General features: G+C 39.3%; 3 protein-coding genes and 1 pseudogene across 7 annotated transcripts in view; 3 read left to right on the top strand and 1 right to left on the bottom strand.

The window, feature by feature from the left end:
• The first annotated feature begins 352 nt into the window (after positions 1–352).
• LOC122061752 (transcription factor bHLH57-like) lies at positions 353–3,532 on the top strand. 5 transcript variants are annotated; one of them, XM_042625200.1, is made up of 5 exons: positions 353–571; positions 819–1,002; positions 1,303–1,968; positions 2,238–2,723; positions 2,830–3,532. In XM_042625200.1, the coding sequence occupies exons 2-5, from the start codon at positions 970–972 to the stop codon at positions 2,917–2,919; spliced, it is 1,275 nt and encodes a 424-aa protein (XP_042481134.1). In that variant the 5' UTR covers positions 353–571; positions 819–969; the 3' UTR covers positions 2,920–3,532. The 5 variants fall into 5 exon arrangements, with proteins under 5 accessions (XP_042481134.1, XP_042481135.1, XP_042481136.1 ...); XM_042625201.1 differs by having other exon boundaries at positions 354–914; XM_042625202.1 differs by having other exon boundaries at positions 354–1,189.
• Positions 3,533–5,137: 1,605 nt separating this feature from the next.
• On the top strand, positions 5,138–6,037 carry LOC122061656 (annotated as a pseudogene).
• A 2,522-nt stretch (positions 6,038–8,559) lies between these two features.
• On the top strand, positions 8,560–10,166 carry LOC122061321 (protein CURVATURE THYLAKOID 1B, chloroplastic-like). Its single transcript, XM_042624551.1, has 6 exons — positions 8,560–8,937; positions 9,061–9,164; positions 9,290–9,376; positions 9,487–9,549; positions 9,672–9,709; positions 9,829–10,166. The coding sequence occupies exons 1-6, from the start codon at positions 8,748–8,750 to the stop codon at positions 9,884–9,886; spliced, it is 540 nt and encodes a 179-aa protein (XP_042480485.1). The 5' UTR covers positions 8,560–8,747; the 3' UTR covers positions 9,887–10,166.
• Positions 10,167–10,485: 319 nt separating this feature from the next.
• LOC122061655 (pentatricopeptide repeat-containing protein At2g32630-like) overlaps positions 10,486–11,446 on the bottom strand; it is a 1,806-nt gene continuing 845 nt past the window's right edge. The window contains exon 3 of the mRNA XM_042625070.1: positions 10,486–10,499. Coding sequence (XP_042481004.1) covers positions 10,486–10,499 — 14 coding nt within the window. The remainder of the gene's footprint in view (positions 10,500–11,446) is intronic.

The following is an 11,446-nucleotide window of genomic DNA, read 5'->3' as shown; positions in this document are numbered from 1 at the left end:
TTGGTTGCAACCCCATGGTGACACTCAAGGGAATGAAATTTCAAACAAAAACTGCGACCTCTAATACTAGTAAAGGGGAATGAGATCCTAGGGGTAAGTTTGAAAATAGTTATCTAAAATAAATTTTTTTCACCTATTCTATTCCCTTGACTGATACCGAGGACCGACTGCGACGAACTTTCCTTCATAAAATTAAGTATTGATCAATGCCCACTTTACTACAGCCACTGACCTGTGTGCATTCTTTTTTTTCTTTTGTAACTCCTTCTTTTAAGAGCTTTTAATTGATTAAGTACTTGATTATATGTTTTTTATAAGTCTATATAGTCTATACACCACCTGAGTGTAGAGTGTAGAGTGTAGAGTGAAACAATTCTTGCCTCCTTGGGAGCATCGAGTCCCAAGAATTTCTTTCTTGCTGTACGCTTTGGAGACTGCAGAGTCCCCACTCCCCACAGCTCTGTCACCACCGCTGCTGGATAAATCTGCCTACTCCAATAATTTATCTTCGAGGGACCTTTGGAAACCAGACTTCCTCCACAGTCCATCTCTCTCTCTCTCTCTCCAACATGTTAGTTTAGTCTGTTCCCTCTCAAATCTCACACGCAAAACCTCCATTACATCTCATATATCTTCTCGTTTATCTTATTGGAGCAATGGATTTCTAAATTGAAACATTGGATCAGTAACAATAGAAAAAAAAAAAATATTGAAGGAAATATATCCTTTTTTAATGGATCTTTACTCAATTACTGTGCTCCACATTCTGTGCTTATATTTATTGCTTAACTAGTATCATCCGTCTTGGAATGTCTTAGAGATTGAAGAGGACCGGAGAACTGGAGAAGGGTAGGGGCCAGGGGGAAAATTGAAAGCGCTGTGGTCTGTGGAGTGTGGAGGAGGAGGGGAAAAGGGTAAGTGTACTGTATAGTTGTAGTCCCATTTCTACAACTAAAACTGCCGTCTGTAATGGAGAGACTCCAAGGACCCGTCAATCCCTGTGTATGTTTGAGCTCAACTTAATTCCTCTTTTTATTTCCACTCCTTTGAATTCCCCATTTGAGGAATTCCTTACAAGTGCATTTACTAGTTCCACCAACAAGCTCCACATTTTGCATTCAATGCAATTTCATACTCCTATTGTTCTGGAAAGACCAACCACTGCAGCTGTTCTTAACATAATATTCTTGTACATTCTCTTTTCTTATAAATTAGTATTTCCCTCTCTCTCTCTCTCTCTCTCTCTCTGGTTTAATGGGTATGGGTTTATGGTTTTTTCCCCTTACTATTCTTTTCTTGCAGTACTTTCTGGAACCAGCAGGAGGTGCGTTTGGCTTCACCCATGACGCGTTTATGAACCCAGAGGACAAGTTGAGATTTGAGGAAGAAGGACAACCCTTCTCGACATTATCCCAAAACTACTTAGAGGAGAAAATGTCGTTCCTTGAGACGCTACGAGCTGTAGAATCTTCGTCTTCGTTTATAGACCCTAACTTTGAGTTACTGTTAAGAATGCAGCAGCAGCAGCAGCAGAATCAGAAGAAACCAAAGATGGAATGGGGGATTCAAGCACTGGAACTGGAGAGCTGCATTACCAATGACGCAGCAGAAGCGTATTCGCCGATTAAATCCGAAGGCAAGGGCTCTCATCACCCGCAATCTTCGACTTGTCCGGAACTGGAAGTGGTGAGCTCCGCATGCAATGGAGAGGCAAAGTCGCCGGAAAATCGCAGAGGAAGGAACCGTAGCAGCAGGGCGAAAGGCCAATCACCGGAATCGAAAAAAGCAGGCTCTGCAGGTAACAGCCGCGAAAGGAGAAACCGTAAGAGAGCGAGGCTAAGCAAGCACAAAGAGGAGGTGGAGTCCCGACGAATGACCCACATTGCCGTCGAACGCAACCGTAGACGGCAAATGAACGATCTTCTCAATGCGCTCCGTTCCCTGATCCCCACCTCTTTCGTTCGAAGGGTAAACACTAAACCGTGAACTTTCTCCCTCTCTCTCTCTCTCTCTCTCTCTCTCTCTCTCTAGGGAAGCCCACACAGAAGAGCTGGGATGGAGGATCGAAAAACCCCATAATTTGACAATCCTCATAATTTGACAATCATGGGTTCATCCCCTTTTTCGATCGAAGATCGAAATGATTAAAAAAAATCATTTTTTCTTTCTTTTAGGCTTTTAGGTTTCATTGAGAAACGATTATAATGTGAGGTAACTTATTATATGGTTGGATGAAGGGCGACCAAGCATCGATCATAGGGGGTGCCGTTGATTTCGTTAGAGAATTGGAGCAGCTGCTGCAGTCACTCGAGGCTCAGAAGAGAATGAGGAACTCGGGAGGCGACGGCCACCACTCAGAAGAGTCCGTTATAGAACCATCCAATGGGTTCTTTGCGTCGAGCGGTGTTGTTGAGCACAATGTGGACGTTGGTGCAAACCTGCAGGTTAACGAATACATGAAGGAGGAGGGAAAGAGAGGCGATAATATCAAAGAAGAAGAAGAAGAAGAAATGAAGGATGAAAACAAGAAGGCGGCGACGGTGGATATCGAAGTGTTAGTAATAGAGAAGAGGCATGTGAAGCTCAAGATTGTATCACCAAGAAGGAGAGCAGGGGAGTTGGTCAGAGCCATTGGTGCCTTGGAAGATCTCAGGCTGACCATCTTACACCTCGACATTACATCCTCTGAACTCTCCTCCGTTCTTTACTCCTTCAATCTCAAAGTATTTCCCAATTTCTTTTCCCTTCCTGCTGTAGAATTTTTTTTTAATTATTTTGGTATCTGGGTTGGAGTATAATTTCTCTAATTTTGAATTTTATGTGTTGGAGATACAGATGGAAGATGACTGCAAACTGGGCTCAGCTGCCGAGATTGCAACTACTGTGTATCAAACTTTCAGCCTCATCAACGGTTCATGAAGGAAATTTTTATTGTTATTTTTATTAAAAAATTTCGTTTTCTTCCAAAGGGAAATGGGTATCTGTGATTGTTCCGGTTACCACCGCCGGGCCAGGATGGGAGGAATGTGGGTGTGGCCACTGGCTGGAGAGAAAGATGGAAACCGTGGTGGGCAGAAGAAAAGGGTCAGGTACAAAGGAGACCACAACCAAGACGATGATCCATGAATCATTTCATTGTTCGTGGCCCCCACTTTGGCTCGCGCTGATTAGCTTTCAATTTCCACTGTGTACTGATCATGATTGTCTGCAATTTCGCAAATGACGTGTTCCCATTAGCTTTTTCTTGTTGACCTTTTTAATGGTTTTGGGTTTGGGTCGTTGACTGGTTCTCGTCTTCTGTTTCTTTTGATCTTTAATCAATCCCTCCTCCCCTCAAATGGATTGAAGACCACCACAGAAGAGCTTTGTACTTTGACTGCAGAAAACGCAAGAGAGAGAGAATCGTTGACAATAGAAATGTATTAAAGGCATCGATATGGCTGTCATCCATCCATTTCACAACAGAGTGACAGAGTGTAATCGGATCAAAATCCTCTTATTTTTTCCATCAATGTTTTTCTTTATTTTGTTACTGGCAGAACGTAACACGTGAACAATAAAAAAAATCAACAATCAAAATTGGATGGGGATTATTACATGCGGTGTGTTGGTCTTAAAGTTATCCATGTATCTTTTGCAGATAGCAAAACAAAGAAAAACAAGAATAAGAAAAACAGAAGATTATTTTCCAGAATCTTCACTCTTCTGTCTTCCGATGCGGTGCACTGTCCAAAGGATATCATTTCACTACTTTTTTTTTATTTTTTATTTTTTCTTTTCTTCTCTTGGCTATAAACATAGCCGTAGGGAGAAGTGCAGGCTTTGTGTTTGACCGGTTTGACCTTGTTGTTGAACCATCCATGGCCATGGAGATTGAAACAGAGAGATACGAGTAGAACCCCGAAGAAGAAACGGTGCCAACTTAAAATGGTCGGACCCGGTCGGTCTAACTTTGGTCCTATGGCCTTAGGCCAGGGATAGGATCTATCCATGTGGGTCTGGCTTCTTTTCACTTGACTCGGTCAAGCGGTGTCCCTGACTTCTCTGACTGACATTTATTTTTCTTCTTATAAAAAATCTAAAACATAAAAAGTTGTGTCCATCACACCACCTGATTCGAATATTCGATTTATGATTTGATTCCAACTTTTAAACCTTGGCTACCCCGACCTACTCACCTACTGCCTACCCTGGTTTTTTGTTTTTTTCCTTGTACTCACCCAATATTTGCTCAAAGGGAGAAAAAGGCCACCCCGATGCAAATCCACAGTGGTGCGGGGTAGGGTGGGGAGAAGCAACGATGGTTTGGGTTACTGGAATAGGGGGGTAATATGGAAATTAGATATGACGTTCCATGTTGAGACTTTGAGTAAATATAGTAGGGTGAGTCTAGAAGGATGGTTTTAGTGCACAGATCCATCCATATTGGATAAGTTTACCCCTGAATTTCCTAAAAGGATTAAATTTTTTTAGATTATTTTACCCCCGGTACATACCATATCTTTAATATAATATCAACACAATATCAAGATCGATGATTAATGATATTGATACGGAACGTTATATGGTTTCAACACAATATCAAACCATATTTAGCACAAAAATCAGGTAGGATCCATAATTTTAACCCAAAAAGGGGAGGGAGGAGATGTAGGTTCTATACATAATTGATTGAAGAAGGGTTTGAAATAGATTTGGATTCCTTCACATTGCAAATCCACTTCTAGGGGTAGGTTTTACAATATTTTGGTGACTTTACACTTGCACAAAATTAGTGCCAAAATGAAGATACATGGAAAGAGCAGCTGAGCATCAGGGAATGACCCTGGAATAGAATGGAGCTATTTAAAAATCGCTACCTCATTAAAAGTGAGTTGTCGTAGGTATTGATTAAAAAACGTAGCGGTCTATTATAATTTCACATCAATCATATGGGGTTATTCTCACATTGATTCCACAAGAGACTGCATAGGAATTGACAAAGTATTGAGTTCCTCACCTCACAAGCTGACTTGTTCTCCTGAGGTTTGTATCAAAAGCATAATTCTACCATCGAATTATTGTTGTAATTGGGTCGCTGCAAATCATTAATTGGTTATTAGGCCCTGTTCCAATAAAGATCCTCTGTAGCTCGGGGATGTGCTATACATCGTATAGTGCGACTCATATAGATGACAAGTGGCGTTACAACAATTGGATTATCTATCTATATCCACGAAACCGTAGAGTTGAATTTGTACGTGAGGAACACTGGAACTACCTCTTCCAAACCCAAAAACAATGGCAGAAAAGATCGAAACAGAAGGGTTTTCGATGAACATGGGTTGATTTCTTCCTCGAATAATTTCAGATTCAATTTTATTTTAGGGATTTTATTTGAAACAAGAACCTCATGACCACTTGTCCACCTCTTCCTACAAAGGTTAATTCTTGAACATCCTCCTCAAACTCATCATCAACGCAAGGAACACCATGGAGATCAGTGTTTACACTGGAAATTGAGAAGAAAATTTCAAAATCGAACATAATATTTCAAAAGTGTAACTCTAAAAATGAGAATTTCTTCCCCTCATCTCAGATTCTAGCGATGGACATAAACTAGAGGAACTTTGAACCAGGCCTGCAAGTATTGGGTACCCACAAGATTGATTTCAGGGAAGGCCCTGCTTTGCTCGTTCTGGACCAATTGCTAGTTCTGGATTTCTCCAATCCCCTCTATTCAATTGTCGATTGAGATGATTGATTAATATTTTTTATGATCTTAATTATAAGGGAAGCATGGGACGTTTGATTTTCTTTGTGGACGCAGACGAAGACAACTATCTGAACTACCGCAAGAGGCTGATAGATATGGTTAAGGTGGTAGGTGTGATCGGTTACGACACTATCCTCTGGAATGGATTAGTGGTAGCTCCGCCAAATGAACCTCTCCGTAAATACTTTAAGGTATTGCAGAGATTTCGTAATGCAAACTTCTGTTTTAATCGTTCTTTTCTGCCCCATTTTTCTGGGTTTGAAAGAGGTAAATTCCCATTAGACAATTGTGTCCTTACAATTAAGGGCTTTTACGGTGATCTACATATTAAAGGTCCCAAAGATACAGTGGTGGGCTTGTCCATAGCCCTCATATACATTTTACCATTATCAAGAGATCGATTTTATGGTCTTTTGGTTCCGAAGATGAACTCAGAATAACTGTTCTTTCCTAGAAGGGGAGATACAAGGGTCTTAAGCATTTACACAATTCCCCTTTATTTATAAATGTAATGATAAAAAGGCAAGTCCTTCTAACTTTTGTGGAGGGTAGCCTACGCCACCTCCCCCTATATGTCCATCTCTCTCTTTCTCTAATAGAAGGGTAGGAATATCATTTCATAAGGGGAGGAGGGAAATAGACATAGGAGCATCTACATAGGCTATGTTCTTGGGCAGAAAAACAATTTCCCCCCAAAAAAAAAAATTTAATAAAAATAACTTCTTCTAATTGAAAACCCAAAGATATGTCCTAGTAACACATTTCATCTCATCTGCACTATATACCAAGGTGATTTGATTTGGCCATTGGATATTTGAGGTATAATTAGAATTGATCACATGTCAAAATTAAAACCAAATTCAATCATATGTTCTTTCCATATTTTTTTTGTTTTCCGTTGTATCTTTTGGCCGCTCTTTGCCATGCATCCTATTGTATTTAAGGATGTCTAAAACTTTATTTTGTGAAACATAGCATGGAAGAAAGGAATCTTAGGGTCCATATGTTTACAGAATTTGATCTCCGATTGAGTTGCCGCATGTAGATATTTTAACTATCATGAAAAATCATTTTAAACAAGCTATTCAATTAAAAGTACTTTCCATTTATTTTTTTCCATAGAACCTAGTTTCACCATTAGAAAAATTACCGTATTTTCCTAAGGCCATGGTTCCCATGACCATGGCCCATTGACCACGTACAATAGTGGGAGAGGAGGGGAGTAATGCCCCATCATTCAACCACCGGTGAAGAAAAACTCTAAAAAAAAAAAAAAAGAACAATCCAATGCACGAGGCTCCCGCTATTACAAGGTCTAAGAGGGGCAAGTTGTATGTAGCAAAAACTTTGTCCTTTGAAATTCTCACTCATACAATTATGAATCTCTCATTTGTTAACTTTAATTAAATGATGTTTATTGAACTTTCATTTAAGGATTAAAGTATCGGTATCGGTTGCCGTATCAATCGATCAAAATTAAGATATGTATCAGAGATACGCTAAGATACGCTAAAGATACACATATAAATGGATATGAAACACCTTTTTAAACACTTTTGCATAAAAAATTTATTAAAAAAACTATTGATAACATGTATTATGCATAAATACTAAATTGAAGGTATCGCACTAAGAATTCAAGGTTTGTAGTTGTCCCATAAATGTCAAATCCTTGTTCCCAACTTTGATTTCCACTTTAGTTAGAGAAAAATATGGTTAGTAGCAACTTTGGAACAAAAATCCCTCAAAAAATCGTGTTTTCTTAAAAAATACCCATCTTAGCCATTATATGACCGTAGCGCACTATATCGGTACATACCGATACTCACCAATATGTATTGATCGATACATACCGATACTCACCGATACATACTGATACTCATCGATACGTACCGATCGATACATACAAATACTCACTGAGACCTACCGATATATACCGAAACGAATTTTTCACATCGATTTTATATTTTCCATAGAGTATCAGTACGTATTGATAGTGTATTAGTGCATATCGGTATGTATCGTAGGATATATATCAATATGAATGGATTTTAAAATTTTTATATATCGTATCGGTCAGCTAAATTTAAGATACGTATCAAAGGGTATTGTATCGATGTCGGAGATACTTTAAACCATGCTTTCACTTAAAACAAAAGTTTAAAATATTTAACTACGCAATGCAATTGGCAACCCTCGGTTACTTACACTAGATCATACATGAAACATAATCAACATTTCAACGGTTGGATAGATGCACGAGAATTGAGTATGCCTATCTAACAATGAAGTATTGACGATTTATGAAACCTTTCACCTTTTACCAAAAAAAAAAGGCCCTTTCACCTACTTTTTAATCTTCAATGCTTGGAGAATATAAGATAATTCACCAACATGAAAAATGTGATCTCTATAGTACTATAACCTCTCCTAGTAGGGTGTAAATGAAAATTGTTCGGCCCAAGCAAGCCAGGCCATCCAGTTGAAACTGATGTTAGTTAGTCCCGCTGGTTCTTAAATATATCAGGCTAGTGCTGAACTGGCTTGAAAATGTTTCTGGCTAGATGGCTAGATTCTGCTCATTGATCCTCTCTCTCTCTCTCTCTCTTCAATTGTGAGACCTTTGTGGCTTTTTCCGGCGGGATCACCGGCGTAGATCCCAATCCTAGTGAGAGATATTTTTGCGACTCTTAAGAATCTTCACATCTGTGCACAATTAAACGCCATAAGATGCTTATCCGATTACCACGTCAGCACTATCTAGATGAAGGGAAGAAACGAGTGGTCGGCCATCGCCCTTTGGAAGAAGATTGGATCATCTCTGTTATCAAAAGATATCAGGCGAAAAATACCATTAAGTATAAGAAGAAATATTTAGGACTGAAAAATTAGTTAGCCCTTGAGGTCTCATCTCCCTATCTTCTTCTTCTTCCATCCTCAAGTGACGGAGGCCTCTGGGTTCCTGTAAGCGCAGAGGAAGAGTGAGGAAGCAATGGCTTCGACCTCAACCAACGTTTCCATCTCCTCATCATCAACCCTCATCGATGGCAAAGCTCCTCGACGATCGGCAGCCGCATCGCCGCAATGTGTGAGCCTCCCAACTCTCCCTCCGTCTTCCCTCGCTGTTCCTTCTCAGAACCTCCCGCAGTCGGCTCGTGATACCGGGAAGACTACGGCCTATTGTAAGTTTTTGGAATTAATTCAAAATTAAACAAAAAAAAAGTGCTTTGATAATGGAAATTGAAACATTTTTTTGAAGGTACCGTAACAGCAAGGATTGAATGTTGCCTTTTCTCACTTCTCAGGCCGTAAGATTGCTCGGAATGTTGTCGCAATGGCTACAGGAGAAACATCGGCTGAAGTCGCCGCAGCTGAGCTGCCGGAGATATTGAACTCCATTCAAGAAGCAGTAAGGATTCATTTCACCTGGGTCTTTTCTCTTTCTTTTCCATCGTAGTCTTTTTTGGTTTTCTGAGGATGGAATATGGAGAGGTATTCGGTTTATCCACAATTGGAAATTTTGATAATGTGCAGTGGGACAAGCTGGAAGACAAATATGCTGTTACTTCTCTTGCATTTGCTGGTGCGGTGGCTCTCTGGGGCTCTACTGGCATGATCTCGGTATGCTTTTATCTGCTTACTTCCTAACTCCCCTGGCTATATGGTGGCTACTCTGTTTCTCCCCACCACCCCATCCTCTTCTCTAATCTTTCTCCTTAAATTCTAAACAGGCCATCGATAGGCTTCCGCTAGTACCTAGTGTCATGGAGCTCGTTGGAATCGGTTACACAGGGGTAAGTTCAGTTTTGAATTTGTATAGCCAAAGTAGGAAGGAATTCTGTAGTAGAACAGGGAGGACTCCATTTTTTTTTTCGAGGCTACTGATGGAAATACTGTTTCTTGTCATTCCTTGCAGTGGTTTGCCTATAAAAACCTCATCTTCAAACCCGACAGGTAAGCATTGATGAGCCTTCCCCCTTCCCTTTTTCTTGTCTAATAAAAATGATATTTTGATCCTGTTCCTCTCTTTTTCTTGAGTCAACCCTGTAACAAATGGGCAATTGGAATTCCAGGGAATCTTTGATCAAGAAAATAAAAGACACTTTCAAAGACATCATTGGGAGCAGTTGATGATAAAATGCTATTGTCCTTGGAGACTAGCGGGGCTTTCTTCTGGTACTGAAGCTACTATATTGCTGCTTCAGTTTGAATGAAATTGTTCCTTATTTTGGTTCGCATAAGCTTCTAACCCGGGGTTAATGGATCAACCAGATACTTGTACTTGTCTTCTCTATATATCTACTTCTTTCTCTCACTTTCTTAAGAAAGTTTTATATCCCCTGCATTTTTGGGTATATACATGAATTTTCTTGTTTCAAATCCATATATTTATGCACTTTCATTTTGCTTCCTTCCCCCTCAGCTACTGGGAATTCTCATGGTTTCATACCCTCTGGAAATCTTGCATTATAAGAAAATCTGAACCATGGGTACCTTGTTTGCCGTTTGTTAGGAGCAATTCCCCCTCCCCCCCCCTCTTTGTTATTCAAGCTCTATACAGGATTTGCAGTTCACGATGCCTTTGATCTGGCTATAGCATTGTGACATCTGTAACATGTATCAATTTGGCTACTTGCCCCTAAAATGGTATTTCTTACGAGGGTTTTACTGATTTTATGATAACAATCTGTTCTTTCAATATTTATGTGGAATACTTGAAATGCACAATTTCAAACCTTGTTCCCTGATACACAACAGCATGGAAGAATTAAGAGGATTATAACCCTGATCATCAGATAGATAGAGGAAGTTGAAGAAGCTCTGTCTAAATTTAGTTCTCCTTTATTACACGCACACACAAAAAAAAAGAAGAAGAAGAAGAAGAAGAAGTAACAATGAAATCTAAGTACCTCTGTTGGCTCTAAATCATTGATACCATCTCTAACATAGCAAGCATGGGTTTTTTGGGGTCATAGAAAGGACCAAAGTATTTGCCAATTGCTCGGTGGACTAATATATTGTGCTTGTTCTTTTATCAACCCTCGACTTTCATGCATTTGTGAACCAAAAACCTCCATGAAAGTGGCATCCCCTTTTGAAATTAGAAAAATTTACCACGCCACCATCTGGAGAATGCCACAATGATAAGACCACCCCTTCTGTTTTACCAAATTATTCTTAGACCTCCTACCGTCAGTCAATATTAAGTGTGGATTTAAAATGACTGTTATACCCTTAGCATTAAAAAAATCCTCATACTTGAGCCCACGTTTTGATTAAAAAAAAAAAAAAAAAAAAAATCAGAATCTTTACTTTCAGCAACAAATCCTACAATTTTTTTTTCGGTTCTTCTCACTTCCATGATCATCAATTCAGATCCAGAAGAATAACAATTAAGAAAATTAAAGGAAAAACCCAAATATTTCCTAGTTCAAGATCAAGAGAAAAAGGGTCCCTGAAGCCGATTCATATAGTATAGTTTCAATCAATAAAAGAACATAAATGAATGAATAAAGATGGAAGAACTGATCTTGTCTCTTGCTTTTCCTCTTTTTTTCTCTTTTCTTTTTCTTTTTCTTTTTCTTTCTGTTTTGTTCTCTTACTTCTCGCCTTGGATTCTCCTTCTTCTTCTTCTTCTATTTTCTATTTCTCTTTCCCTTCTCGTTTCTTTTTCTTCTTCTCGCTGCTACT

The sequence above is a fragment of the Macadamia integrifolia genome, chromosome 14 (genome assembly GCF_013358625.1).
Source record: "Macadamia integrifolia cultivar HAES 741 chromosome 14, SCU_Mint_v3, whole genome shotgun sequence".
NCBI lineage: Eukaryota > Viridiplantae > Streptophyta > Magnoliopsida > Proteales > Proteaceae > Macadamia > Macadamia integrifolia.
The sequence above is the reverse complement of the archived record's forward strand: the minus strand, read 5'-3'. Positions and strand labels throughout refer to the sequence as shown.